The sequence below is a fragment of the Acomys minous genome (assembly GCF_964271855.1).
Source record: "Acomys minous genome assembly, chromosome: 12".
Classification (NCBI taxonomy): Eukaryota; Metazoa; Chordata; class Mammalia; order Rodentia; family Muridae; genus Acomys; species Acomys minous.
In genome coordinates, this window is record NC_140493.1 from 98,064,481 (window position 1) to 98,092,446 (window position 27,966).

Below are 27,966 nucleotides of genomic sequence, written 5' to 3' on the forward strand. Positions count from 1 at the left end.
GTTGGGGAATACTTTGAAAGTTTATATTCCACTCCAGGGAAGAAAATCTAGAGAAAATAAATAGGTGCCTCCCTATACATATATACCCTACTGAAATTAAATCAGGAGACCATAAACAGTTTAATCAGCTCCACACCATGCAGCAAGACTGAAGCAGCCCTAAGCTAGGAAAAGCCCAGGACTGGATGGATTCACCCCCACCTTAAAACAGACCTGCTCATAAAATAGAAAGGGAATGGCCCTACTAAGCTCATATACAAAGTTGTTGTTGTTGTTGTTGTTAGGGTTTTTTTGGTAAGATTTATTTATTTATTACATATACAGTGTTCTGCCTGCATGTACACCAGAAGAGGGCACCAGATCTTATGATAGATGGTTATGAGCCACCATGTGGTTGCTGGGAATTGAACTCAGGACCCCTGAAGACCATGCTCTTAACTGCTGAGCCATCACTCCAGCCCCTAGGGTTTTTTTGTTTTTTGTTTTCCTGTTTTTGTTTTTTTGAGACAGGGTTTCTCTGTGTAGCCTTGGCTGTCCTGAACTTACTCTGTAGACCAGGCTGGTCTTGAACTCAAGAGATCCACCTGCCTCTGCCTCCCTTAGTGCTGGGATTAAAGGCGACACCACATCCGGCTCTACAGAGTCATTATTAACCCATTGCAAAATCAGATGATGTAACCAATAGAAAGCTATGGACCGAATTTCCCGATAAGTAAAGAAGCAAAACTTGTCAGTAGAATTGTGTTGTTGTTGCTGGGTGGTGGGTGGCGCACACTTTTCCTCCCAGCAGAGCAGGTGGATCTCTGAGTTCGAAGCCAGCCTGGTCTACAGAGTGAGTACCAGGACTGCCAGGGCTACACAGAGAAACCTGTCTCAAAACAACAACAACAACAATAACCCCAAACCAAAACAACAACCAAACAAACAACCCCAAACCAACTTTTGTTAGTTGTGATTCTTTTTCTGGTTTTTGTTTTTTTGGGACAGACAGGATCTCATTCTGCAGCCAAACTGGCCTTAAATTTACGGTGGTCCTGCCTCAGCTCTCCAAGCACTGGGATTAAAGAGTGAGTTGTCAACCTAAGTATACATTTACTATTATTAATATTATTATTATTTTATTATTTGTTATTTTGAAAGTCTCTCACCTAGACCAGGTTGCCGCCAGCTGGCTCGGTAGCCCAGGATAACAGTGTCTTTCTGATCCTCCTTGGCTCCACAGCCCAGGAGCTGGATTACAGGTGTGCAAACTCGTGCCTGACCTCTTTCTATTTAAAAAGTGCACAGTAGGCTTGTTCACACAGGTGGACATGACTAAAAGATGGTTGATGAATGTATACCATTGTCCCTCAAGGCTTCCAGTGTTTGTTTCTGTTAAAAACCACATTCATTAATTGTTTTTTAACCGGGAGTTGTGGCCCATGCCTTTAATCCCAGCACTCGGGAAGCAGAGGCAGGCGGGTCCCTGTGAGTTTGAGGCCAGCCTGGTCTACAAAGCCTGCCCAGGACAGCCAAGGCTAACACAGAGAAACCTGTCTTGAAAAACCAAAACCAAAACCAAACCAAACCAACCAACCAAACAAAAAACAAACCCTGCATTTTATAGCCAGGGTTGGTGGCACATGCCCAGCACTTGAGGCGGCAGAGGTAGGCAGATCTCTGTGAGTTTGAGGCCACCTTGGTGTACAAACCAAGTCCAGGATAGTCAAGGCTACACAGAGAAATCCTGTCTTCAAAAAGACAAAACAAATTGTATTTTAAGGGCTGGAGGTACGGTACCGCCCTTAAAAGCACTGGTTGCTCTTGCGGAGGACCTGGGCTGGATTCCTGGCACTCAATCATGTCTCACAATCATCTTGTAACTCTGCTTCCAGGGAATCTGACCTCTGTGGGCACGTATACACATGTAGTACACCTACTTATACACATAAAATTAATTTATTTTTAAATCGAGTTTTATAATGCTGCCTAACAATTCAGTACAACCTCTTTCAATATCTTTGAAAGCATTTAAGCTGACAATGATGTACCTAGACCCAGGCTTTTCTGCATTTCAAACTCATGGCACATAAGACATTTAAAGTTAGATTAGCATTTGGCTTCTGAACACACCGGAGCGAAGAAGCTAAGTGATTAAGAGCCAAGCTCATTGCAAGCTAATCCTAGAATTCGGGAGTCTTTCTAGTATCTACAGGACAGGGCAAGAAAGCCGGAATCAAGCTCGCCTGGCCCTGGACGTCTCTATCAGGCCCCTTGGAGAACAGTTAAAAGGGGGCATTGGAGCTGGAGAGGGTTCCAGTTTAGAAAAGACTGCAGGACCGCCGGATTTAGGGCGGTAAAATAAACGCAGGAGGTCCTTCATGAAAGCAGATTTGACAGGTTATTCGCAGCGGAGAGAGGCGATCAGAGTAGCGGCAGCAGTGAAGAAGTGGCTGGCTTCACCCTTGGCCTAGAACTTGGAGGTTCGCAGAAGGGGTACACTTGCCCCGGGCCACCCACGCCCCCATTCACCCGCAGTGCGCCGTTATCCGCCTGACTGACATCTTGGCTAGCCAATCATCTTTGGGGCTTCAAAACAGCCCGCCTCCAGGAGTTAGGCGGGGCGAATAAGCAGAATGACAAACATTTCCGCCAATAGTGAGGAGGGCTCGGGCGCTACGGCCGCGTTGACCAATGAGATAAAGGAACAGCTTGGAAAGGACGTACCCGGCAGCCAATGCTCGTCGCCGCCGCTGCGGGGTCTCGTGGCTTCCGTTCCGAGAGGGCGGGCCGGCATCTCAAACGGAAGGTGGTAGTCGCTGCCGGAGCTGGTTTGAAACTGGTGGTCGGGCCCGGTGAGTGTGTAGCTGAGGTGCTGCTTGGAGGGCTAGGCCGCTCCTGACCGCCCCGGGCCCCGCCTCCCCTCGGACCTGCCGACCCAAGCCGGGCTCCCCAGCCTGTCTCGTGCCCCGGTCCGCTGCCTCTCCGGTCGGCTCTGCGGCCCAGCCGCCACTATGTCCCTGCACGGCAAACGGAAGGAGATCTACAAATATGAAGCGCCCTGGACTGTGTACGCCATGAACTGGAGCGTACGGCCGGACAAGCGCTTTCGCCTGGCGCTGGGCAGCTTCGTGGAAGAGTACAACAACAAGGTGGGTCGTCGTGCCAGGGGTTCGGCTTCTAGCTGGCGGGGTTGGGGGGCGGAGGACACTGGAGGTGGGCGGCAGCCCCAGACCCCACAACTCCCCTGCGAACTTGGCCAGAAAAGGGGGTGGTTCCTCTGTTGGCTCCGTTGTTGAGTGTGTCACACTCGTTTCCTTATTTTAATCTTGACAGCTGGGGGCGGGGGTGGGGTGGGGGTGGGGAAACAGAGGCACGGGGTTGTGACATGCCTGAGGCAGATAAGGTTTTTTGGTGGTCATAAGCCAGGTCTCAGATTGGAGTTTGCATCCCCCAAAGCCGCGCGTCCCCTGCCCCTCTCATTTCCCCCCCACTTCTCTGCCGCAGTGCTTCTGATCTGTTGCTAGGTGGGGGGCGGGAGAGAGGCAGTGGAGGAAGATGCGGGCGCTTGGATTGGTGGTCGTGCATTCCCGGCCACGCGAGATTTCTGTTAGGGCTATTTATTGCAAGATCTTCCCCATCTCAGGTGTTTCTCATGGATACAGAGCCCTGATGCTAGGTTGTCATTGGTCACTGGTTTTTCCCTTCCCAATACGCACCCTCCCCCAGTCTTTTCCTTGGAAACCTTGGTCTGTGGCATTATCCCGCCATTATTTCTGAGTAGAGAAAGATGACGTTTGTCTTATTCTTTTCGTGGTTCCTTACATGTTGGTTTGCAGCTTTGCTGGACATCATCGCTTCACCAAAACGCTGGTAGAAGGAGAGGCTTTAAAGTAGTACTCCAGGATGTAGTTTTGAAACTCAAACCCAGTCTCTTCATTCTTTCGTTGCAATTGGAGTGGGGGGGAAGTGTGTGTGTGTGTGTGTGTGTGTGTGTGTGTGTGTGTGTGTGTATTGAAAGTGACCAGAACTACTGAAAGATGGGTCAGTGGTATTTAAAGCCAGTGCTCCGGCTTCCTCCTCTGAACATCAGACTGGAGACAAGTGACAGGGTGGTAGAAGTGGGTAGTCTAGGGTTTAGCTATAAGGCATCGCAGAGACCAACTTATATTATTTCTGACCCACAGTGATATAGGAAGAGGGTTCTGTCTTACATGCGAAGGTTCAGGTGAAAACCTTTGAACATTTTAAGTTTGTTTGTTTTTAATAGTATTTCAGGAGCACGTGTGTTTCTCTGGGTAAGGGTCCCCATTTTTTTTTTTTTTTTTTTTTGGCGTCGTCTTTGAGAAGTGAGTGAAGAGGATGGCGTTCCATTGCCTAGACATCATACCTACACCAACAGTTTCCAATCCCAGGGAGTGTGTATCATCTGCCTTTTCCTAAACAAGAGGCTTATTTCTTTTCTCTGCCTCCTCCTCCCACAGTGACAGTAAAACTGAGTTTCAGGGTCCTGGTGTGGGTAGTATTAATAAGGTTAAGGTCGCTAGAAATATTATTTAAGGACTTATGTAAGAAATAAAAATAAAAATATGTCTATCAAAGGACTATAGTGTTTTTTTAACATAAATTAATTTTTCCCCTTTTAAGTTCTTCCAGGTTTTTTTTTTTAATCTAAAATAGAAATTGAATGTCTGCAGAGGCAAGAAGAGGGTGTCACGGCCTCCCTGGAGCTGGAGTTACAGGCTGTGTTGTAAGCCACCCAGTTTGAGTGCTGGAAACCAAACTCAGGTCCTGTGAGAGCAGTAAGTGCTCTTGTCTGTTGAGCCATCTCTCCAGCGCCTTCTTTAAAAACTGTGAGCATGTCCAATGCCTCCCAGGGAGCAAATGTGTAATATAAAATAACCTTCAGGCTGGGCCTGGTGGCTCTCCCCTATAATTCCAGCACTGGGAAGGTGAGGCGGATGGATTGTTTTAAGTTTGAGGCTAGCCTGGGCTATATAATGAGCTTCCAACCAATCTGAGTTACAAAGCAAAACCTTGTCGCAAACAAAAAATAAAATACTCCTCAGAAGTAGGTGTCTTTACTTTCATCTTTTCTGTGAATAATGTATATTATATATTATTCATATCTTAAGAGGGTATTGTGTTTTGAGACACAGACTCATGTAGCCCAGGCAAGCTTTGAACTCCTTCCCCACCTACCGTGACCTCCCAAGTATAGGGATTACTCATATGTTACTATGTCCCACTACCTCATGGGTTTTCTAAAAGAAAGGGAAAAGTGTCATATCTTCTTCCTTGTCTGTTACCACAAGCTCCTTGAGGAAAGAAAATTTATTCCACTCCAGGATACACAGTGCTGGTGTGGAACACAGCAATGGACATGTGTAAGTGTGGAATAAACACCCATGTTATGCAAATCAACTAATACTTGGAGTCGTTAATCACGGCCCCATAATTGCTCAGATAACGGTGTGGTGGCACACATCCCTTAATCCCAGCACTAGGAGGCAGAGGCAGGCAGATGCTGGGAGTTCAAGGCCAGCCTGATCTACAGAGTGAGTCCAAGACAGCTAGGGCTATACAGAGAAACCCTGTCTCAAAACAAACAAACAAAAAACCAAAAACAAAACCAGTCAGTGTGTATTAGAACAAAAGTTTCCTAACTAAACCAGCTGACACCTTATGATGTCGTTTCACACAGAAAGAAATTGAGGCACAGAAGATAACTCACCCAGAGCCACACAGACTAGGAAAAGGCGACGTTAAGATGATCGTGTCGGGGCTGGAGAGGTGGCTCTGTGGGTCAGAGCCCTTGTTCTTAAAGAGAACCTGCGGTAATTCCCAGCAGTTCCAGGGAACCAACAGGCATGCATGAAGTACACATGCACACATGCAGGCAAGCACTCATACACATAAAGTAAAGAAATCTAATAAAAATGTGAAAGATTACCACATGGTAGATGCACACCTACCCATACATAAACACATTTAAAAATCAACCTTTAAAAAAATAAAAAATGAGAAAAAATAGACCAAGAGTGGTGACATGTGCCTGTAATTCCAGTGGTTCCCAACTTCAAGGCCAGCTTGGGACACACAGCAAGACTGTGATTTTTAAATTTTTTTAAAGTGCCAACATATTTTTTTTTTCAATGAGTAAAAATGATTCTGCTTCACAGCTTTCCTCTCTAGGGCGTTGTTTCACATGTTGGAGGAGTTGTTGTGAAGTGGAGAGTGACTGCAGAAGGCACTGAAGGTAGGAGACGGAAGAGGCACAGCAGGGCATTGGAGACTGGAGCAAAGGACTGTCACCGAGATGACTCTTGTCAGGACTAATTTTTCCCAGCACTCCCACAGTATGTAGGGAAGGGCAGTAGGATGCTGGATCTAGGAAGACAATAAGGAGGGTATCCATGGCTACAGATGCCAAACTCAGAAGAGCTGCAGTTCTCCAAAATAGTAATTTGTTGGACAAAGGAAACAAATTGGTCTTTTGGGACCAGAAGAAGGAGCACAGGCTGAACATGAGGTCAAGGCTAGCCTGGGCTACAGAGTGAATTTAAGGCTAGCCTGGTCAACTTAGTGAACCTCTGTCTTTAAAAAAACGTAAAAGCAAAGGCTGGAGAGATGACTCAGAGCTTAAGAGCACTGTCTGCTCTTCCAAAGGTCCTGAGTTCAATTCCCAGCAGTCACATGGTGGTTCACAGCCATCTATAATGAGATCTGGTGTCCTCTTCTGGCATGCAGGCAGAATACTATATAAATAATAAATAAATGTTTTTTTAAAAAAAGTGAAAGCAAACCTGAGGACATAGCTGAGTGGGTAGAATTCTTGACTACTATGTGTGATGCTCTGGATTCATCGCTTGTGCCGGGAGACGGGGTGGGCGAGAAGTTAGGTTGAGAAGGAATAGAATAGATGTGGAAAAGGAGGCCTATGTGTAGGCTTCACTGGAGGAGAGCTCCCACAAAGGAAATGAGACCTCTGACGTGTAGTTCTGGGTGTGGTGGCGCACACCTCTGATCCCAGCACTCAAGAGGCAGAGGCAGGTGGACCTCTGTGAGTTCAAGGCCAGTCTGGTCTACACAGCAAGTTCCAGGAAGTCAGGGCTATTATACAGCAAAGCCCTGTCTCAAAAAAACTTAAAAACATTTTTTGAGGGAAAAAGTTGAGGGAACATTTAACATGGTGAGTTAAATGTTCAACCGTAGTAATAAAATAGTGTAAAAATAAAAATGGCATCTTCTCCTGTCAGATTAGCAAAAAAGTTCTTTTTGGGGCGGGGGTTGGTTTTCAAGACAGGGTTTCTCTGTGTAGCACTGGCTGTCCTACACTCGAACTCAGTGATTCTCCTGCCTCTGCCTCTGAGTGCTGGGATTAAAGGCGTGTGCCACCGTGCCCAGCATGGAGCACTTATTTACTGCTAATAAAAAAAATATATGGAAGCAACTTGTAAATGTTCCTCTTTTTAAATAATTTTTGTTATCATGATAAAGAATAGAGTCTTATGACGCTTTCATACACGTCATATTTCATTCTTATTTTCTCCTCCTTCCCTTCCCTGTCTCCTCGTTTTCTTTTTTACTCCCCACATAACCCTCCCACCTCTGTTTCCATATCACATATATTCCACTTCTGTCTCTTACCTTACTCCCTCTCTCCTCCTACTCTTGTATCATATATGTGCAGGTGTGTGTATATATGTATATCTATATAAACTTAAGTGTGGAACCATATATGAGAGAAAACATCTGTCTGAGTCTGGTGTGTTTCTCCTAACACAATGATGATTCCCAGTTGCACTCATTTTCCTGCAGATTTCATGTTTTTCTTACAGCTGGATAAATTTCCATTGTGTTCGCACTACATTGTCTTTATTTGCTCACCTGTTGACGGCCTGAGCGTTGAGTGCCTATCTTTGCTGTTGTGAACACTACAGCATAGTTATGGATGTACTCGTGCCTCTGTGGTGTGCTGACTGAGAACCCTGCTACATATCCAGGAGTGGATCCCGCCGTGTCATGATTACGTTTGGGGGGCTTTCTTCCTCCCCTTGTTCTCACTGTTTAGTCCAGGGCGGCCTTGAACTGGCAGTGATTCTCCTGCCCCAGTTTCCCCAGTGCTAGAATTACGGGTATGAGCCACCACACCCAGTCTGTGTTTTGGCTTTTGAAGAACCTCCATACTGATTTTCACACCAGCTTCCATTCCCAGCAGCAGTATGTAATGGCTCCTTTCCCCACACCTGGGCCAGTAGTTGACGTTTATTTTTTGATAATAACTATTGTGACTGAGGTGACATGGAATCTGTAAGCAGTTTTCATCTGTATACTCAAGTATCTATAGGCCTTTTGTTTTTTTTTTTCTTTGAAACTTGAATTAATTTTCCCATTTGTTGATATGACTTAGGAGGTTTCTTTCCATTTTTTTTTTCTTTTTCTTTTCTTTCTTTTTTTTTTGTACATGAGCGCTGATTTAGGGGTTTGGGTTTTTAACGTTCATAGTTGTTTATCGCATCTAGATAGGAACCTGTCCATGCATTAGTGAAAGCGCTTTCCCTTCTGCGGGCCGCCTGCCCTTCTGCTGCTGCCGCCTTCCTTTGCCAGCAGGAGCTTTGTCATTTCATGCAGCCTCGTTTCTCAATTCTTAGCATTATTTTCTATGCTATTGGAGCCCTTCAGACAGTTTTTACTTATTTATGCCTGTATCTTCAAGTATTTTGCCTATGTTTTTCTCTTAATAGTCATTAAAGTTTTCACTTTTATGTGCAAGGCTTCATGAAACATAGGCTGGCCTTGAATTTCTGATTCTCCTGCGTCCACCTCTCAAAGCTGGGAATACCAACATTCCCAGCACCCGCTTCTCCTCACAAGGTCTCAGCTGTCTGTCCTCCAGGCTTGCCTCACACTCTTCTTCCTCCTGCCGAAGCCACATCCTCACCCCATCCCTCGTTATAGGCATGTCCTGCTGCACCAGCCGGAAGCGACCCTTTTGAAGTGAGGCTGGGAGAATAGCTCAGCAGGTAAGGTGCTTGCTGCACCAACAAAAAGATGAGTTCAAATCCCAAGCATCCGAATAAAAAGCTCCAAAGCCCAGCAGAAACAGAAGGATCCTTGTGACTTGCTGGCCAGACAGTTGAGGCAAATTTGTGAGCTCCAAGTTTAATGACCGACCTGTCTCAAAAATAAGATGGAGAACAACTGAGGAATACATCTGGCCTATACATGCATACACCACACACACACACACACACACACATACACACATGTACATGAACATGTACATACACACACACAGAACATAATTTAGAATGTGAAAGCAATTACACTTCTAGGAATCTATCCAATGAAAGCATTTGCACATAAAACAAAGACAATTAAATACGATTATTGATTGTAGTGCTCTTTATAGCAGTAAAACAATGTACTATATAACCAAAATAAATGAACAGTTAAATATTTGAGGTGTGCTTACCATAGTCTGCTGTAGAAGAACAAGGTGGAACCATTTGTATTGATTTGAGAAGTCATCTTTTTTTTGTTTGTTGAAACAAGGTTTCTCTGGGTAGCCCTGGCTGTCCTGGACTTACTCTATAGACCAGGCTGGCCTCCAACTCACAGAGATCCACCTGCCTCTGCCTCCTGTGCTGGAATGTCTGTGTAACAGCTCTGGCTGACTTAGACGTAGCTCTGTAGTCCAGGCTGGCCTCAAACTCAGGGAGATCTGCCTGCCTCTGCCTCCCAAGTGCTGGGATTAAATGTGTGTGCCACCACCTGACGAGATGATGTTGTATGGAACAAGTCTATGTTTTCAGTTTTCTGTTTGTTTATTTTTGTTATAAAAAGCCCATCATGCACATCTCTAACACACACACACACACACACACACACACACACACACACACGTAAATAAATGGAGAAATAACTTGGAAAGATACCCACCAACCAGTCATTGTAGATCTTAGTAAGAATTGCCAAGATTAGTAAGTACAGAGAGGGGTGGCGTTAATGCGAGCTCTACCATCTTCCTCTGTACTTGAGTATTCATAGAGCACATAACATTCTCTTTTTGTCATAAAATGTAAAGGTCTGATTATCTGAAGGAAAGCTTTGAGCAGGTCAGTCTATTAGGGAAGGTGAGGTTCAGGTTACAGTTGGTGTTCTTCTTAAGCACCTGGTTAGTATGGCGTTCTCCCTGATGCTGTGTTTGCTCTGGAGCAGCCCCTCCTCATCCTTTATCATGACGTGGGATATAGAAGGGCCATAGAGGGCAGGATTGAGCACACCTTAGATGCATCAGAAAAGCTTTGTGATTCCTTTAAAGTAATGGCACTAGAAGTTCTTACAGTGGTTTGATTATCAGTTCTCTTAAACTCCAATATGCTTTAAAATTTTTTTAAAAGAAATTGTGTGTGTGTGTTTCCATGCATTGGAGACCAAAGGTTAGTGTGTCTTTCTTAGTTGCCCTTTGGCTTATTTTTTGTTTTGTTTGAAATGGGTTTTCTGTGTAGCTTGGCTGTCGTGGAACTCACTCTGAACACCAGGCTGGCCTCAAACTCACAGAGGTTCACCTGCCTCTGCCTCCTGAGTGCTGGGATTAGAGGCATGCGCCACCACTGCCCAGCTCTTTGTCTTATTTTGGGGGACAAGATCTTAAAGCTGAAGCTTGGACTCAGCTGGACTTGCTGACCAGCAAGCCCTGGGGATCCTCATGTTTCCTCCTCCTCAGAGCTGAGATTGCAGGTGTGCCCACACCAGGCTTCTTACGGTGCTTCTGGGGGGTTACACTCAGGTTCTCATACTGGTGAGACAAACAGTTCACTGACCGAGCCATATCTCCTGCCCATACATTTTTATTCTAAAAATGTGAAAGGTAGTTTGGTTCAACTTTGTCCTCACAGAGACTGTCACTACTTTTAGAAACAGGAACCTACAGAACCAGGGTAGGAGCATAAGGGATGGCTCAGTGCCCAAAAACACTGGCTGCTCTTGAAGACCCCCAGCGCCCACATGGCAGCTGACAACTATCTGTCACTCCAGTGCCAGGGCCTCTGACATCCTCTTTTGGTCTTCTTCGACACCCGGCTTGAAAGTGGTGCACATACATACAAACAGACAAAAGAGTCATACAATTAGATTAAGGGGGAAAATGGTTTAGGGTAACAGAAGGATTCATTCAGACAAGTTGGAGATCTGAAAGGAATGAGGCTTAGGCCTCTTGGGGACAAATCAGGTGGTGAAAAGCTGTTGGCACACCCTGCCACTCTCAAGGCAAGTCTCATGTCTTGCACTATCTTCAGTCTTCTCACTCTGTGTTCCAGCTTTTCCTGCATCTCCATGCAGTGTGGGTCTGGCCTTTCCCATTTTCACTTCAGACAAAGAACTGAGACTAAGTAGGATTACAGTCCCACACCTCAGCCATCCAGCCTGGTGTGGCACAGCTGGCACACTGCTCTCCACCCTGGCTGTCCTTGGATTACTAGGTGCTCTACCAGATATGATACTTGTGTGTTTCATTACCACAAATTCTTGTTTCACTGCTTTGGATGCATTGGGGTATTTTTAAAGTTCTCAGGAGATTGTAATACAGAGCCACAGTTGCAAACAGCTGATGGACAGAGAGAAGGGGGCAGGCTAAAGGCATGGGTGCTTACAAAATGGAGCCTAGGCAGGTTACTTATTCTCCCAATGGGATCTCTATTTGGAGCCTCCGCCTCCCCAGTCGTCTAGATTTACACTATGCTGGGATAAAATGGAACTTTTTTTTTTTTTAAAGATTTATTTATTATTTATACAGTATTCTGCTTGCATGTGAGCCTGCATACCAGAAGAGGATACCATCTTGTTACAGATGGTTGTGAGCCACCATGTGGTTGCTGGGGACTCAGGACCTTTGGATGAACATGAACAGACAGTGCTCTTAAGCTCTGAGCCATCTCTGCAGCCCCAGAACTTTATTTTTTTAAGGCTAGGGATAATAGCGCAGTAGCAGAACCCTTGTGTGTCTTTGGGCTCAGACACCATTACCACACATATCTTTCTAATACAAAAGCCCTGCTTTTGAGATTTGGTGTACTAGAAAAAATAACAACAGTATTCAAACACAGGGAATTTTAGGAATAGGCACAAAACAGCTGAATTTGGAAACAATACTTAACTGTATATAAAGAAAAACAAGCCCTTTCATTAAGACACATACTAAGTGAAAATACATAGAACAGTAATGTTAGTGTCTCACGAGGCACTATGGGATTAACTGTCCAGTGCATGGTACTGGTAATTCCTGAGAGATACAGGACCAGGAAGACTGCCAGTGTTTTGTGGAGGAAGTAGGATACAATGTTAAAGCTTGTAGGTTGGGATAAGCAGTTTACATACGGTTATTTAAGGGTAGGTGTCATGAACATATCAACTCTGCAAGTTGTGAGTAATAACAGCTGAGGGCCTGCAGCTGGTGAATGGTAGAGTAATGCAAGCCTCATGGCACTGATGGATTAGTGTCAGGCAGGATTGGAGTTGGTGGAAATAGTATAGCTATGATGTACAAATGTGGGGAGCTGTGTGTGGATGGAGAAGGTAGGCAACGAGGATTAGCTGCGGGAAGTGGGAGATAAGCTGGGTTAGCTAGCAGTGGGTGGCAGACGGCCTTGAGTGTTGGGGCTAGAGGACCTTACATGGAAAGTGTTCACGGAATCTTATATTTGAGGTTTGGGGAAAATATGAAGACAGGCATGTGACAACTTTCAGAAGTAAGTGTAGGGCCAGGCGTGGTGGCACACGTCTTTAATCCCAGCACTCAGGAGGCAGAGACAGGTGGATTGCTGTAGATTGAGGCTAGCCTGGTCTATACAGTGAGTCTAGGATGGCCAGGGCTACACAGAGAAACCCTGTTTCAAAACAAACAAACAAACACAAAAAGAAGAAAGAAAGAAAGAAAGAAAGAAAGGAAGGGGCAAAAAAGTGAGTGTAAACTTTCCTGTTTTCTGCTTTCCCTTTAAAGTTACCTGCCTACCCATGTTCTGCTTCTTCCTAGAAGGAAGACTGCTCAATCCTAAGGTCACTTCCTGACCTATATGGAGAATTGTCTCTGAACTCTTAGCAGTGATAGCAGTGTGGGGCAGTGGTGACGCACACCTTTAATCTTAGCACTCAGGAGGCAGAGGCAGGTAGATCTCAGAGTTTGAGGCTAGCCTGGTCTACAGAGCCAGTTCTAGGACAGCCAGAGCTACACAGTGAATCCCAATCTCAAAAAGACAAAACAAATAATTAGCGTATCCATGGTATTACCCCTGGCTTCACTTGTATTGCTTTAAAGTGTTTCAGAGCACAGGTTTCTGTCTTTTTTTTTTTTTTTTACAATAATCCTTATCTCCTCTACATATTTCTAGACCTTGCACATCTGTCTAACTTCTAGAAAAATCTGTATATAAATACACATAGAAGAATCCTTACAAATGTATAAGAGCCACTGGTAACTAATGTACCAAAGTTAAAGATCTAAGATAAATATACAAAATAAACGATTTCTATATAATAGCAATAAACAGTTGAAATGGAATTTTTTTTGTTTTTTTCGAGACAGGGTTTCTCTGTGTAGCCTTGGCTGTCCTAGACTTTGTAGACCAGGCTAGCCTTGAGCTCACAGATATCTGCCTGCCTCTGCCTCTTGAGTGCTGGGATTAAAGGCATGTACTACCATGCCCAACTTGAGATGGAAATTTAACATTATGCTAGGTAGTGTAGATAAAACTACAACTAAAAGATTTGCAGTAGTATACAATTACACAGAAATAAAGTTAATGGAAGGGTTGAGGGTCTGTACATGCAAAACTTTAAAGTATTGCTGAAACAAGCAAAGGTGACCTAAATAACTAAATTCAGCATTAAGTTATGGGTCTTCCCAAACTGACCCATAAATCCAACAGGAACACAGTAGAAAGTAGAGCAAACCCTTGGACGGTGGGGACAAGCCCTGTCTGCATAGAGGGCTTGAGGTAGCATAGACTACATAAAGCCCTGTCTCGAAAGAACCTTGTAAGTAGAGTGAAAGTCTTTTACAACACTGTCCTGCCAAATATGTGTCCATAGAATGGAGCTGGGTGCTGTGGTGCACACCGTTAGTCCAAGCACTCAGGAGGCAGAGACAGGAAAATCACTGAGTTCAAGGCTAACTTGATTCAAGAAGCCAAAGTGGGGGCTGGGAATACAGTTCTGATGGTAGATTACTAGCCTAGCATACAGGAAGTCCTGGTTCGGTTTCCAGCACTTGATTAAATATGCTATGGTTGTACATTCCTGTAATCCCAGTACTTGGGAGGAGAGACAGGGCAAGCACATTGTCTCAGAGGGGAATTGGGGGAGAGGGTGAAGGAGATTCATTCAGGACTTCGCATCAGAAAACCTACGTTCAGCTCTTCTCAGACTTTTCTACCTTCGTAGTGTTGATTGTACTGAACCCTGTGATTCGTGAATTTTCATCTAGTGCTGGGATCATCAGTCCAGGGCTCCTGCACTAAAGTCACTCGACTGTGTACTTCAGTGTTAAGACTGACCAGGAAATGATGTATTTGATGCTGCTCATGAAAACAAATTCTCATGTGGCTCAATCTTGATGTGCTGCAGGTTCAGCTTGTTGGTTTAGATGAGGAGAGCTCGGAGTTCATTTGCCGAAACACCTTTGACCACCCATACCCCACCACAAAGCTCATGTGGATTCCTGACACAAAAGGCGTCTATCCAGACCTTCTGGCGACCAGTGGTGACTATCTGCGTGTGTGGAGGGTAAGCAGGTGCTGTATTAGCAGCAAGACACACAGGCTTTGGGGTCAGCTGTCAGCAGTGTGGGATCCTACAGGGCAGACAGGTAGTAAAGTATCATTGCAGCATGCAGGAAACAAAGAACTGATCCTGTTCTAGCTCAGCAGGTTTTCTAGGAAACTTAGCCCAGATGACACAGAGCCTTGCTGCTGGCCTCAGGCAACCTTGGAAACCCGAGGCTCAGTTAACCTGGTGTGATGGGGCCAGCCTTCTGTGAGGCAGAGAACACTTGGGACCTTCTACTCTGTTAATAGCATATTTTTGAGTAAGTAAACCCCAGCGTATTGATTCTAATGCATTAAGTGTGTGGATCTTTCAGCTAAGCTCAGCCTCAGGGCATCCCTTGTGCTTGGGAGTCTAGGGTCGGGCAGGCAGCTGCTAAGAGCTCTGGAAAGAGGCTTGGGTGGGTGAAAACCTAGAGAGCAAAGTTGGGGAGAAAGGAGGTTTTGAAAGAAGTCCCAGTTGAGGAGTTCCTTCGGGTTTTAGTGCCCTTTATCATGAAAGTGTGCTCTCCTCTTGTCTTAGATGCAGTAAACAGGCCTTTTAGTGGGGAGGTGCGTGTAGACTGGCTAATGTCTGAAACTGCCGTTTCTTCAGGTTGGTGAGACGGAGACCAGGCTGGAGTGCCTGCTAAACAATAACAAGAACTCCGACTTCTGTGCTCCCCTGACCTCCTTTGACTGGAACGAGGTGGACCCTTATCTTCTAGGTGAGGGCTTTGAATCCCAGTCTGGAAAAAAACCCAAAAAACGAAGGTACATTTTCTCAGATTGGGGCTGTGCCTATTTTCACCCAGGAGTTTGAGGCACACACTTCATCTTGAAACAGGGCAGGGGTGAAATGGGCTAAATATGGAAAGAAGTTATTAATTCCTCAGCTTTCCCTGAAGGTATATCACATCTCTTCTGGTAAATTCTATGATCCAGCCCTATAACACCAACACTTAAGAGTGCAGGTTAGAGGGTCTTGAGTTCAAGGTCAGCCTAAACTACTTCAGGATTCTCTGTCTCAAGAAACTGTCCTTCCCAAGACACAAAAAACAAAAGTCAGTGCTCAGAAAGTGCTTGTGGCCCGTTGTCCCTTGGGCCAAGCCGAGGAAGAGGGAAGTCTGGAAGGAACCTCATCTCATCAGCGTTGACTTGCTCTGTGTCTGCAGGTACCTCAAGCATTGACACAACCTGCACCATCTGGGGACTAGAGACCGGGCAAGTGCTGGGACGAGTGAATCTCGTGTCTGGTCATGTGAAGACCCAGCTAATTGCCCATGACAAAGAGGTAATGGTGTTTTCCCTTCTCTTCGTTTTTCATAGGTTCTGTCCCTGCAGGCAAGAGGTCATACTGTTCTCTCACTGTTTTGTAGGTTATGTATGTAGATTGTAATCTTGGTATATGTCTAGTCTACGTTGAAAATCATAATTGTTAAAACAGAAAACAACACTTAAAATTAAATGCACTTTTCAAAAACATGTTTTATTTATTACTATTATTATGAAGGGAAAGTGTGTATGTGCAGGCCCCTGCGTACCACGGTGCACGTGTTTGCTTCTGAGGAGTGAGGAGGAGTGAGCACAGGTCTTCAGGCTGGCACGGCACGTATTCTTACCATGTGGGACTCCAGAGGCAGAGGCAGGTGGATCGCTGTGAGTTCGAGGTCAGCCTGGTCTGCAAAGTGTCCAGGACAGGCAAGGCTACACAGAGAAACCATGTCTCGAAAAACCAAAAACCAAAAACAACAACAAAAAATTCAAACTAAAACAAGAAAGAAGATGCCTTAAGTTCATCGACAGAGTGTCGAGGCAGCCTCTGCAGAGGAGTGTCAGTGGCCTCTGCAGAGTGTCAGTGGCCTCTGCAGAGTGTTGAGGTGGCCTCTGCAGAGGAGTGTCGAGGTGGCCTCTGCAGAGTGTCGAGGTGGCCTCTGCAGAGTGTCAGTGGCCTCTGCAGAGGAGTGTCGAGGTGGCCTCTGCAGAGTGTTGAGGTGGCCTCTGCAGGTTCCAGCTACTTATTTAGTTCCACAAACATACAAACAGCCAGAACACTCATACAGATAAAATAAAAATCTAAAAGTTAAAAAAACAGTATGTTCTGTGCACACTCTGGATACTAAGGGACAGACACTGCTCATAGATGCCCATCTATTATTGATCAACATGCTAACCCCTTTTGCTCTAACCATAAAGAAATACTAATGTATAAGATTGAGTGATTCAAAAGGGCAGGTATAGTGATACATGCCCTCTTGAAAAAAACAAAACAAAAACAAAGCTGGGCATGGTGGCGCCCGCCTTTAATCCCATCACTCAGGAGGCAGAGGAGGGTGGGTCGCTGTGAGTTCGAGGCTAACCTGTCTACAAAGCGAGTCCAAGGCTACACAGAGAACCCCTACCCCACCCCCCAAAATCAACCCACAAACCCAAAAATTGTTTTCCTTTTTTTTTTTTTTAAATTTTTCAGGACAGGGTTTCTCGTATATCCTTGGCTATCCTGGACTCGCTTTGTAGACCAGGCTGGCCTCGAACTCACATTGATCCGCCTGCCTCGTCCTCCCAAGTGCTGGGATTAAAGACGTGCGCCACCACACCCGGCCCTGTTTTCCCTTTTTCTTACACATGGATATTAGGTCTAGGTTCTCCAGCTGAACCAGCTTACTAGACCCATGTGCTGTTCATTATGAATCTGCAGCTGATTGACTATAAGTGAAACCACTAACACCCAGAAAATACATGCCTTGGAACACAGTGTCCTTGTTCAGGCTGGTGTATGCTCTGCTGGTCAGCGAGGTGTGTGGTTTTTGTTTGTCACAGGGCTCTAAGGGGAAGAGTAGAAAGCAGGGCGTGGGAAGAAGTCAGCCAGCGTCTGTGCTAGAATGATCTTTGTTCTCTGAGCAGCCACTGACTTACCTGCTTTTGCATCATGTGTTGGGGTCAGAGGAACCGGAAATTCAGCTCTGAATCTGAAGCTTCTTACCAACAGGTCTATGATATTGCATTCAGCCGAGCCGGAGGTGGCAGGGACATGTTTGCCTCTGTGGGTGCTGATGGCTCTGTGAGGATGTTTGACCTCCGCCATCTGGAACACAGCACCATCATTTATGAGGACCCACAGCATCACCCACTGCTTCGCCTCTGCTGGAACAAGCAGGACCCTAACTACCTGGCCACCATGGCCATGGATGGGATGGAGGTGAGCCCCGTGGGCCCTGTTCTTGACTGCAGTCTGCCTAGGGTGTTTACAAGAGTTGCCCAAGGTCTCCTTCAAATGCCTGGAGATAAGTTTGTTGTCAAGAGTTAAGAGGGAATCAGAGTGAGTAGTGATCCAGGAGGCTGCTAATCATCTGTCATACACAGAACAGCCCCCAACAGTATCATCTACCTAAGTGCCAGTAGAGCCTAGATTGAGGAGCCCCGATCAACAAAAAGGACTGCTAGAACCTTCTCCCACTTCTTTGGTGAAACAGAGTCTCTGTAGCCCAGTCTAGCTTGGAACTTACTGTGTATCCAGAGTAGCCACAGACTCGCTGCATTTGTGCTGCCTTCTCTGTTATGGGACTCCAGGTGAGAGAGGTATGGGAGAATGGGGAAATAGAAGGACCCAGAAGGTCCTGGAACCCTACCAGAAGACCATAAAGGCTGGTGGATCTGGACCCGGGGAGGGGCCCGCTCAAACTGTTGTACCAGCCAAGGACAATGCATGCGGTAAACCCAGACCCCCTATTCAGATCTAGGCAATGGACAGCACATTCTCCATGGTTGTGAGGAGAGTGGGGACTGCCGCTGACATGAACTCTGGTGCCCCCTATTTGACCACTTCCCCTTGGTGGGGAAGCACTCAGAGGAAGGGTAAGCAGGCTATCTGGATAAGACCTGATAGGCTGAGATGGTATGATGGTGGAGGAGGTCTCCTTCTGTCACAGGCCTAGGGGAGGGGAATAGGGTGAGAGGGAGGGAGGAGGGAACAGGAAGATACACGTGAGGGGATAACAACCAGGATGTAATCTGAATAAATTATTTTTTAAAAAAATTTCTGATATAGTGGGGATGTAGTTTAGTGGCAGAGTATCTATCTAGCATGCTCAAGGCCCAGAGTTCTATCCCCAATACAAAACACACAAACACACACACACACACACACACACACACACACACACACACCTCTCAAACAAAAAACAAACTTTTTCTGGGTATGATAGTGCACACTTTCAATCCTAGAACTTGGGATGCAGAGGCAGGAGGATCTCTGTGAGTTTGAGGCCAGCCTGGTCTACAGGGTGAGTACAGAACAGCCAAGAGCTACATAGAGAAACCCTGTCTCAAAAATATAAATAAATCACTGGCTTTCTAAGACACGTGGAAGAGTGGTGGTGGATCTGTAGCCTGGGACTCTGCAGTAGCACAGCATCACCATGGCTCTTGAGGTTCTTCAGGCTTGCTCCTGTCCTTTGGTCAGCAGGCTCTGTTTGCAGAGAAAAAGGGCTGTTTAATAAGGAAGCCGATCCTCTACAGAAACTTAAGAGTATAAGTCAAAGTGACAGGCATTGGGATGACTTGCTGTATTGGCCCAGAGTATCCGCAAGAGCCTTTTACGCTAACCAAATGTGTGCTTATGTTTCCTGGCTTCAGATGTGAAGATCCCAAATTTGAAGTCATCAAAAAAACTTTAGTCCTGAAGAAATGATATAAAATCCATCTGGTAATTTATTAGTTGTACAACTAATTCAAAAAATTCAAACAAACATTTAACAATAAAGAAAAAAGGGTAAAGGGCTGGAGAGATGGCTCAGCAGTTGGGGGCACTGACTGCTCTTGCAGAGGACCCGGTTCAATTCCCAGTACCCGCATGGCAGCTCACAACTGTCTGTAACTCCAAAATCTGACACCCGGAGCCATGCAGTGCACATAAAATAAAAATAAATAGATTTAAAAAGAAGAAAGAAAGAAAGAAAAAAGGGTAAGACAAGTAGTATGTATCTAAATGACGACAATTTAAACCGAGTCAGTTACTGGGACTCAGCCTCCCACTTGGTGTTGTAGGCAGACTCCAGCTGTTGTAAGCAGATAGACAGAAGCTCTGTGGTCTGCTAGTTTTTACAAGAGGGGTGGAGTTTTGGTTAAGAAGATGCAGTGGTTAGTGTTGGTTTGGGTGAGGCTCGTGCCTCAGACTTTTTACTGCTTCTGGATTCTGCTTTGGTAAGGTGCATTCTGCCTAGCTATGGTGCATAGACTTTTCATAGGCACTTGCCAAAGCTTACCAAAGGTGCTGTGGATCATCCAGACTCACGGTGCCTCTTCCTGCTTTCTCTTCTCCATTGGTCTTTTTTTTTTTTTTTTTTTAATTATACAGTAGTCTCCAGGCCAGAAGAGGGTACCAGATCTCATTATAGATGGTTATGAGTTTGCTGGGAATTGAACTCAGGACCTTTGGAAGAACAGCCAGTGCTCTTAACCTCTGAGCCATTTCTACAATCCTCTTCTCTATTAGTCTTAAGGCCCATGTTTTCGTCACAGAGAATACACTGCCTGTGTTTGCTTATTGTTTTTTTCCTCCATCAGGAAATCCTATCTTTAATATTTTCAAATCCACAAGTGAAAAAATAATGCTTACAATTGTGTGTGATAGTATTTTTTGGTTTGGTTTTCCTGCTGCACTCTTTAATTATTGGGCCTTTTTCTTGCATTTATGCAGGTGGTGATTCTGGATGTCCGGGTTCCCTGCACACCTGTCGCCAGGCTGAACAACCACCGAGCATGTGTCAATGGCATTGCTTGGGCCCCACATTCGTCCTGCCACATCTGCACCGCAGGTAACTATGGTGGGAGGACATGCCAGGGGAGTCCAGTTCCCATTCTTGGCCTCTAGGAGCGCGGTCCTTAACTGTTTCCAACGACAGTTTTGAGAGGTCTGTGGGACTGAAGCAGTCCACATTCCAGATGATTTTGTACATTCAGTGGGCTCCCTCATTGACTAATGATGCTGTGTGTCAGACATAGTCCTATAGGTCAATATACACATAGTTCCCAGAAATCTGGGTTCTTTTGTTTTTTTGTTTTTGGTTTTGTTTTGTTTTGTTTTTTTGGTTTTTCGAGCCAGGGTCTCTCTGTGTAGCCTTGGCTGTCCTGGACTTGCTTGTAGACCAGGCTGGCCTCTAACTCATAGCAATCTGCCTGCCTCTGCCTCCAAAGTGCTGAGATTAAAGGCGTGCGCCACCATGCCCTGGCTCGAAGTCTGGTTCTTACAGGGGACTCAGGTATAGGAAGAAGCACCCATCTTGGCTGTAGCAGGGTCTTTGGCACTACCAGGAATCTTCCCTTGGGCCTTGGCCTTTGTGTGTCACACAGTCTTACCTAGTCAGCACTTTGACTTACAGTTCTCACTTTATGATTTCCCCCAAAGAGGGCGCCTTTTTGCTTTTTTTTTTTTTTTTTTCCTTCTTGAGACAAGGTTTCTCTGTGCATGCAGCCTTGGCTGTCCTGGACTAGCTTTGTGGACCAGGCTGGCCTCGAACTCACAGGGATCCACCTGCCTCTGCCTCCCAAGTGCTGGGATTAAAGGTGTGTGCCACCACCACCCTGGCTGAAGCTCCAATTTGCAGCAGTCCACCTGCCTCTGCCTCGTGAGTGCTGGGGTTGGCAGCCATGTGCCACCACACCCAGCAGAACACTTTATTTGATTCGGTTTGTTGTTAATTTTCTAATGGTGCTGCCCATTGGACCTAGCATTCTGAACATGGTCAGTGGCTGCTCTACCACTTAGCTATGCCCCCAGCACCTGTTGCTGGGATTACAGGCATAGATGGATGTTTTTTAGTGCATGTCTGTGTATCACTTTATGTCAGTCATCTCTATAACTCATTGACGTGTAAATGTACATAAAATTGGAAACAGTCATCAGAGAAGCATCTTAATCCGCTTAAGTATTTTTAGTGGCTGAACGTGACATCTTATTTTGGGATTATTATATTCCATGTCCTCTCCTGATTCCTGACTCTTAGTGTCCTGATCTAATTCTCTAACCCTGGTGCAGTGAATGGAGCTTAAGGGCACCTGGGATGCAGGGTGAGGATCTAGATTTGGGCCCTGACTCTGCCACTCACTGGCTACGTGGCATCAAGGAACAAGTCTAGTGACATTGTTAGGTCTTGGTTTCCTTGTTTCTAAACTAAAACCCCTCTCACAAAGTTTTAGTGAGCAAATGTTTTGCAAATTGTGACTGACCCTCCAAATGCAGGATTGTTACCCCTTTGCTTCAACTACAGTGATTTTGCTTTTTCCGTAGCGGATGACCATCAGGCTCTCATCTGGGACATCCAGCAGATGCCGCGTGCCATCGAGGACCCTATCCTGGCCTACACAGCCGAAGGGGAGATCAACAATGTGCAGTGGGCCTCCACGCAGCCCGACTGGATAGCCATCTGCTACAACAACTGCCTAGAGATTCTCCGCGTGTAGTGCTGGGCGCCCCTCCCACCAAGCAGGGGCTTGTGTGTCTCAGCCTCCGCTCCTTCCCTCCCCACGTAAGAAGAACGTGTTTCCAGTGGCCAGTGTGTCTGTTGTTGCTTTACACCCATGGTGTCTAGAAGCTGCTGTAGGAGTCCAGGCCAGTTCCCCCTTGCTGTCTGTGCTGGACCGTGCTGTGTGGTGCCACCGCAGCCCAGGGCTGGGTTTTAAGATTTTCACTCCTTTCCTCTTCTTTGCTTCTTCAATTAAACATTTCTGTGTATTTGTTTGTCAGCTGTTGTGTTCATGAACAGTACAAGCACTGGCTCTGTCTGTGTCTCTCTGCCCCCGATGTCTGTCTGTTTACTGCCCAAGGCAGTAGTCCATGTCTTTCCCCATCCGTGTCCGTGCTAGCACTTAAGTGGGAACAAATGCCAGCTTCACATCGTCTTTCCTCCTGCTATCAGTGTCTTTAACAAACCTCAACTTTGTATATTTTTATCTATCAGGCTAATTTTTTTATGAAAAGAATTTAGTCTTGTGGTTTCTTGGTTTCACAGTTCTCCCTCTTGCTCCTTCCTCTCTTCCCTCAGTGCCTGCAGTGGGTACTGGACCCCTAGACCCCAAGAGCAGTTTGCCTTCCTGAGTCACTGCCTCGTGGCACACCCCGACCGGGAGCTCACAACTGCGCTGGTGCTCTAAGTGTGCTGACTCACCAACCGTTCTCAGCCTGGGGCTCCTGAGGGCCCACACAGGCCAGGACAGAGAGGAGGCCTTCTTTCCCCTCACGTTCCTCTCTCTGGCTTCACTAATGAGCACCTGGGGGAGCTGAGATAAGCAGTTGAGTCGGGGCCAGGCTGAGGGAGGATTGTTTCACGAAAGCTGAACTCACATTGTGTTGCCAGTACCTGGTTTCAGAATCTATTTTTCCATTTTAGAACTTGAACGATAGGCAAGAAAGATCTCTAAGCTAAGCTTCGGTGTTTCTGTTTGTTGCGTTTCCCTGCCTGGTGGGATATTGGCCCATCTTTGGGTTAAATGCTCTGAATGAGAGACTTCCTGAGAGGTGCTGTCTCTGCTTGACCCTGAGCCGGATGTTTAGACTGAGATAGATAAGCAGTTCTCATAAAGGGTGGGCTAATCAGCTGTGCTGATCCCAGGGTCAGCCGTCTAAGATTCTCCACACTGGTGGTACTGGCCCTCCCCTCAGTTTAGGTTCTGAGCAGTATTGGACTTTGTAGGCTGCAGTTGGCCATGCTGACTTACAGGCCTCAGGGGTCTGTTTCCGTTACATGAATGAGGTCCACGGATGGGACTTGGTATGGTCCTGGCTTTTGATGAGTCCCTGGCAGAATCTGGAGCATGGTCTGGGGAGAGTGTGCCTGCTCATGTGCTGCTGAGCTGCCCGCAGGCACCTTAGAGTCTCTGACAGGAGGGGGATAGCTGAAAGCTGACGGCTTTGTGCACTCAAGCTGCCATTGCTGGAGAAGTAAATGTTGGCTCATTCTCTGTGCACATGGACTCTCCGGCTGAGTCTCTGCTAGCTTCCTATGGCTGATGTAGTATGCCAAGAGCCTTAGATTGCTTCACTACGTAGGGGATTGTCCCACAGGAAAGGCATTTTCAGTCAGGGTGTTTCCCCTATGGCTTCCTGATTTGTCCTTCTGGTTTCTGGTCTCTGGCTGGCCATCCTGCACTAACATGTGGTTTACCCTGTATCATTTACAGATACAGAGTACAATTTGTGCTTACCTCCGCTTTTAGTGGTGTTTGCTAACTAGGTACAGGTTCCTCAGGGGTATCAGGCTTGCTGATGGTTGCCGCTGTAGGAGCCCTCAGTGTTCCTGGGCTGTGTCTACAGTGGAAGTCAGTGGCATCAGGGCTTGCTGCGGAGCACCTCTGCTCTGGATGAACTTAAACTTGGGCTGAATGATGAGATTTGTCAACTGGAACTTGAAAGAAAAGTTTTAAAAAGTTAGCAGCAGTCAGTAGACCGGATTTGTGTGAGGGAGCTATGTGCTTTGGAAATGAACCACTTGTGATGATTGTCCCCTTGCTCTGTGGACGCTTGTCATCCTTCCTCAGTTTCCTTCTCTGCCTGCCACCTGGTGAGACTCTTGCGGGTCTCCGTTTTTAAATACGCGTGCGCCCCCAGTTGCAGAGGTGCTGATGTTTGAAGTGCCAGCTTGTAACATGTACAGGTGGCCCCTGTAGTTGAGGACAAGTTTCTGTAGCTGTGAGATGCAGAAAGTCGCCTAGTCTGCCCTCCTCCCAGAAGCACAGGTCTGTTAAAAGTTTCAACAGCCAGTCTGTTCAAATTTGCCAATTCTTAGACCGACAGCGAGGTGGGTGGGACTCTAGAACTCCTGTCCTCCAGTGGCTGCAGTGTTTGACTTGGCCTTGGCAGGCTAAGCCAGAGCTCTGGCTGTGCTCTCTGTGCTGTAGGGAGGGAGCATGCTCAGTCAGACTAGCCGAGAGCTGAACTGGTGACTGGGCCTGAGGCTCCCATGGGTTTGAGCTTTTTTCCACAGGACATTCGATATCTCTCCTAGCCTTCAAGGGTAGGGCTTTGAAGAGTGATGACACATGATTACTGGGTGGTAATTTTCTATCAAAATTAGAATCAGGTCTCAGATAACTGGCTACAATTAAGGAAAAACAGGGAAAAAATCAGAATCTTACCGAGGTTTGAAACTATTATGGCTGAAATTTGATATTTTAGGGTATAGGCAGAGGAAATACTAGAGAACATAGAGGGCCTGAGGGGGGAGAAACATTCGGATTATCTGTTCATAGCTATGGAGTGAGCCTGTGCCTCAGCCTCGGTTGGCCTTTCTGCACCGTTAGTCAAGCTTCTGTATCCCTGGCTAGGGGTAGAGAAAGCCCCTTCCTGCAGCCGTGCTGCTATAGGTGATGTCCGGTGGTTACATTCTAAGTATTGGGTGTCCCGTGACAGTACATGATGATTCTGTTTGTTTGAGATGGGTTCTTGGTTGTAGACCAGGCTGTTCTTGAATGTAAGATCCTTTAATTTCAGTCTCTCTAAGTGCTGGGGTCACAGGCAGGTGCCACCGTCCCTGGCATCCGTGGTTCTTCGTGTAGATCCCCTTCTTCCTTTATCTTCCCTCCCCCTTTCATCGTTCTGTGTGTGTGTGGTGATGGGGATCACATGCAGGCCCTCGTGCGCTAGGCGAGCGTTCTGTGTGTGTGGTGATGACCTGCACCCTCCAGCCCCTTCTCTTTTGTTTTCTTCTTTTTCTATTATGTTTTTGCTGTAGAATGTTCTCCCTGATGCTTCCTGGGCCCTAGATTCCTAGGCTGTAAGGACATGTAGGACTCTGGGGTTTACAAAACATGGCTGGGCGTTCAAAACTGCCCCCTTCTTTCCCCATTGTATAAATGTGGCTGCTCCTTTGATAACTGGCTTAGGATAGAGAGTGCTGTTGCAGTGGAGAACTCAAAACACGGCGTTTCCTTGAGAGCCTGCACTCAGGATGAGGAAGGTGGGCACGACTGGCATTTCTAAGAGGAGAGCTGACCTCAGCAAAGTCACCATGAGCCCTGAGCCAGGCTTTCCCAAAGTTGTCCCCTCTGCTCTGGTGAGGCAGCAGCAGAGTGTCTCGTGTCTCGGAGCTTGTTCACCTTGAGTCATCCACACTCTCTTTCTCCCATACTGTCATTGTCAAGAATTGGCATTACAGAATGAGCAGGTCTTCTTGGGCTGCTGTCTGGATGCCACTTTTTAAGTGGAAACATGCAGATGCGTTCTCTAAGAGGCTTGAACTCAGGTGTCAGCCAGAAGCAGTAAGCTAAGGGAAGCCTGGACTCCAGAAGACAGATGGTGACATTCTGCCACAGCTGGAAAGGGCACAAGCACCCAACTCTGGGATAATTCAGTGGTGCCAAACTGTGCTATCTACTATTTGAAGGAGATGTTGTCACCTTGGGCTGGTTGTGATGTACAATGTTATGAAAATTGTTGACCTGAAGCTTTGAATTGCTTTAGTCACTTGCTTTGGTCCCGTGTATTTTATGATCCCGTTGTCAGTGACTTTGCCTTGCCCACCCTGAGTGTGAATTATAGCATGATTGTATAAACCTCTATGTAGAAAATGGAGATTTCTTGTTCTTCAAAATGTTAAGCTCTAACTGATCCATTTCTGTGCCCTTTAGTCTCCTGTGTGTGGATTTACTTTCTTATATATTTAAACTTTCCTTCTGTTCTAAAGCTTTTGTGACATCCCTTGTTCAGGGGGAGAGGAAGCTGCCCCTTTGCAGAACTGTACTGTAACCATTTCTCCTTTATAAATATTATTTTCACAGGGCTGATTGTACACAGGGCTTGTAATAAAATATTAACACTGTGCTGTGAACGAGCTGCGGTTTCTCCACTGGAGGCGACTTCAAAAGCACCTGAGGGTGGAGTGCTCCTTCTGTGATGTGACTTCTCCCTTCGTACATTCAGTCTAACCTCACAGTTTCGTTCTGTTTCAGCCTCCTGTATAAGAAGTACCGTATTTTCTGCCCATCTTACTTTGTAATAAAACTTGAACATGTATAGATTGAATTTCTTCTTGTGATGAATTCAGTTCTTCCCAGTTTGTTCCTGTGGTCATGTTTAAAGGTATTGTTGGGTGTTAGGCTGCACCCCAGTTCAGCACAGTATTCTGATGGCCCAGCTTGTTACCGTGTATCTCCCGTTTGTTCACTCACACCTTAGTCACTTAAGAAAACAAGGACATTATATCTCTTGTCTGTTCACTCACATCTTAGTCAATTAAAACATGGAGACCTATATCATGCCAAGGACCATGTTCCTCAGATTACTTACACTTTGCTAGAGGGACCCACGCACTTGTGTTCTGTAGTAATGGAGCTGTGTTCAGGAACCCTGAGGCTACTCCTGTCTGGGTAAGAGCCAGAGTGGGTCAGGAAGATGAGAGCTATCTGATTGGAGTTTTGTAGATTTGAGTAGAAGTTGTCTGGGAGTAGGAATTGCCACCTAAGGCAAAGAGAACAGTCACATGCAGAATTTACAGAGAGAGGGTTTCTCTGAGTAATAGCCCTGGCTGTCCTGGACTCAGTTTGTAGACCAGGCTGGCCTTGAACTCACAGCGATCTGCCTTCCTCTTCCTCGCCAAGTGCTGGGATTAAAGGTGTGCACCACCATGGCTGGCTATTCATATGCAAACTTACTTAAACAAGAAAGTATGGTCATAGTCAGAGAATTGCAAGTCAGTGGACACATGTGAAGAACGGCTGGAAGTGTGTCTGGAGAGGAGGGCAGCAGCGAGACCAGAGGGAGTCTTGTGCTTTAGAAAGTTCTGGATCTTGACTCGAGTGAGACTTTGAAAAACGCAGAGGCTAATCAAGATCTGACTTGCTTTTTATTTATTTTTCTTGAGGCAGGGTATCTGTTATCTGGGCTAGCCTTGAACTTACTGTGTAGCCAAGGATGACCTAGAGTTTTCATACGCTCTTGCCTTGGAATAACATACGGGCACACTACCATGGGATGGTGGTTTGCGGCGTGCTAGAGGATCAATCCCAGGGACTTGTACATGGCAGGTCGTGCTAGAGGATCAATCCCAGGGACTTGTACATGGCAGGTCATGCTGGAGGATCAGTCCCAGGGACTTGTACATGGCAGGTCGTGCTGGAGGGTCAGTCCCGGGGACTTGTACATGGCAGGTCGTGCTGGAGGGTCAGTCCCGGGGACTTGTACATGGCAGGTCGT

The 27,966-nt window shown here is 46.3% G+C and overlaps 1 protein-coding gene across 1 annotated transcript; it reads left to right on the top strand.

Annotated features, from left to right (window-relative positions):
- The first annotated feature begins 2,746 nt into the window (after window positions 1-2,746).
- On the top strand, window positions 2,747-22,512 carry DCAF7 (DDB1 and CUL4 associated factor 7). The gene is made up of 7 exons (XM_084748552.1): window positions 2,747-3,131; window positions 14,605-14,763; window positions 15,397-15,508; window positions 15,956-16,074; window positions 17,770-17,979; window positions 20,479-20,596; window positions 22,069-22,512. The coding sequence occupies exons 1-7, from the start codon at window positions 2,994-2,996 to the stop codon at window positions 22,239-22,241; spliced, it is 1,029 nt and encodes a 342-aa protein (XP_084604678.1). The 5' UTR covers window positions 2,747-2,993; the 3' UTR covers window positions 22,242-22,512.
- Window positions 22,513-27,966: the final 5,454 nt, after the last annotated feature.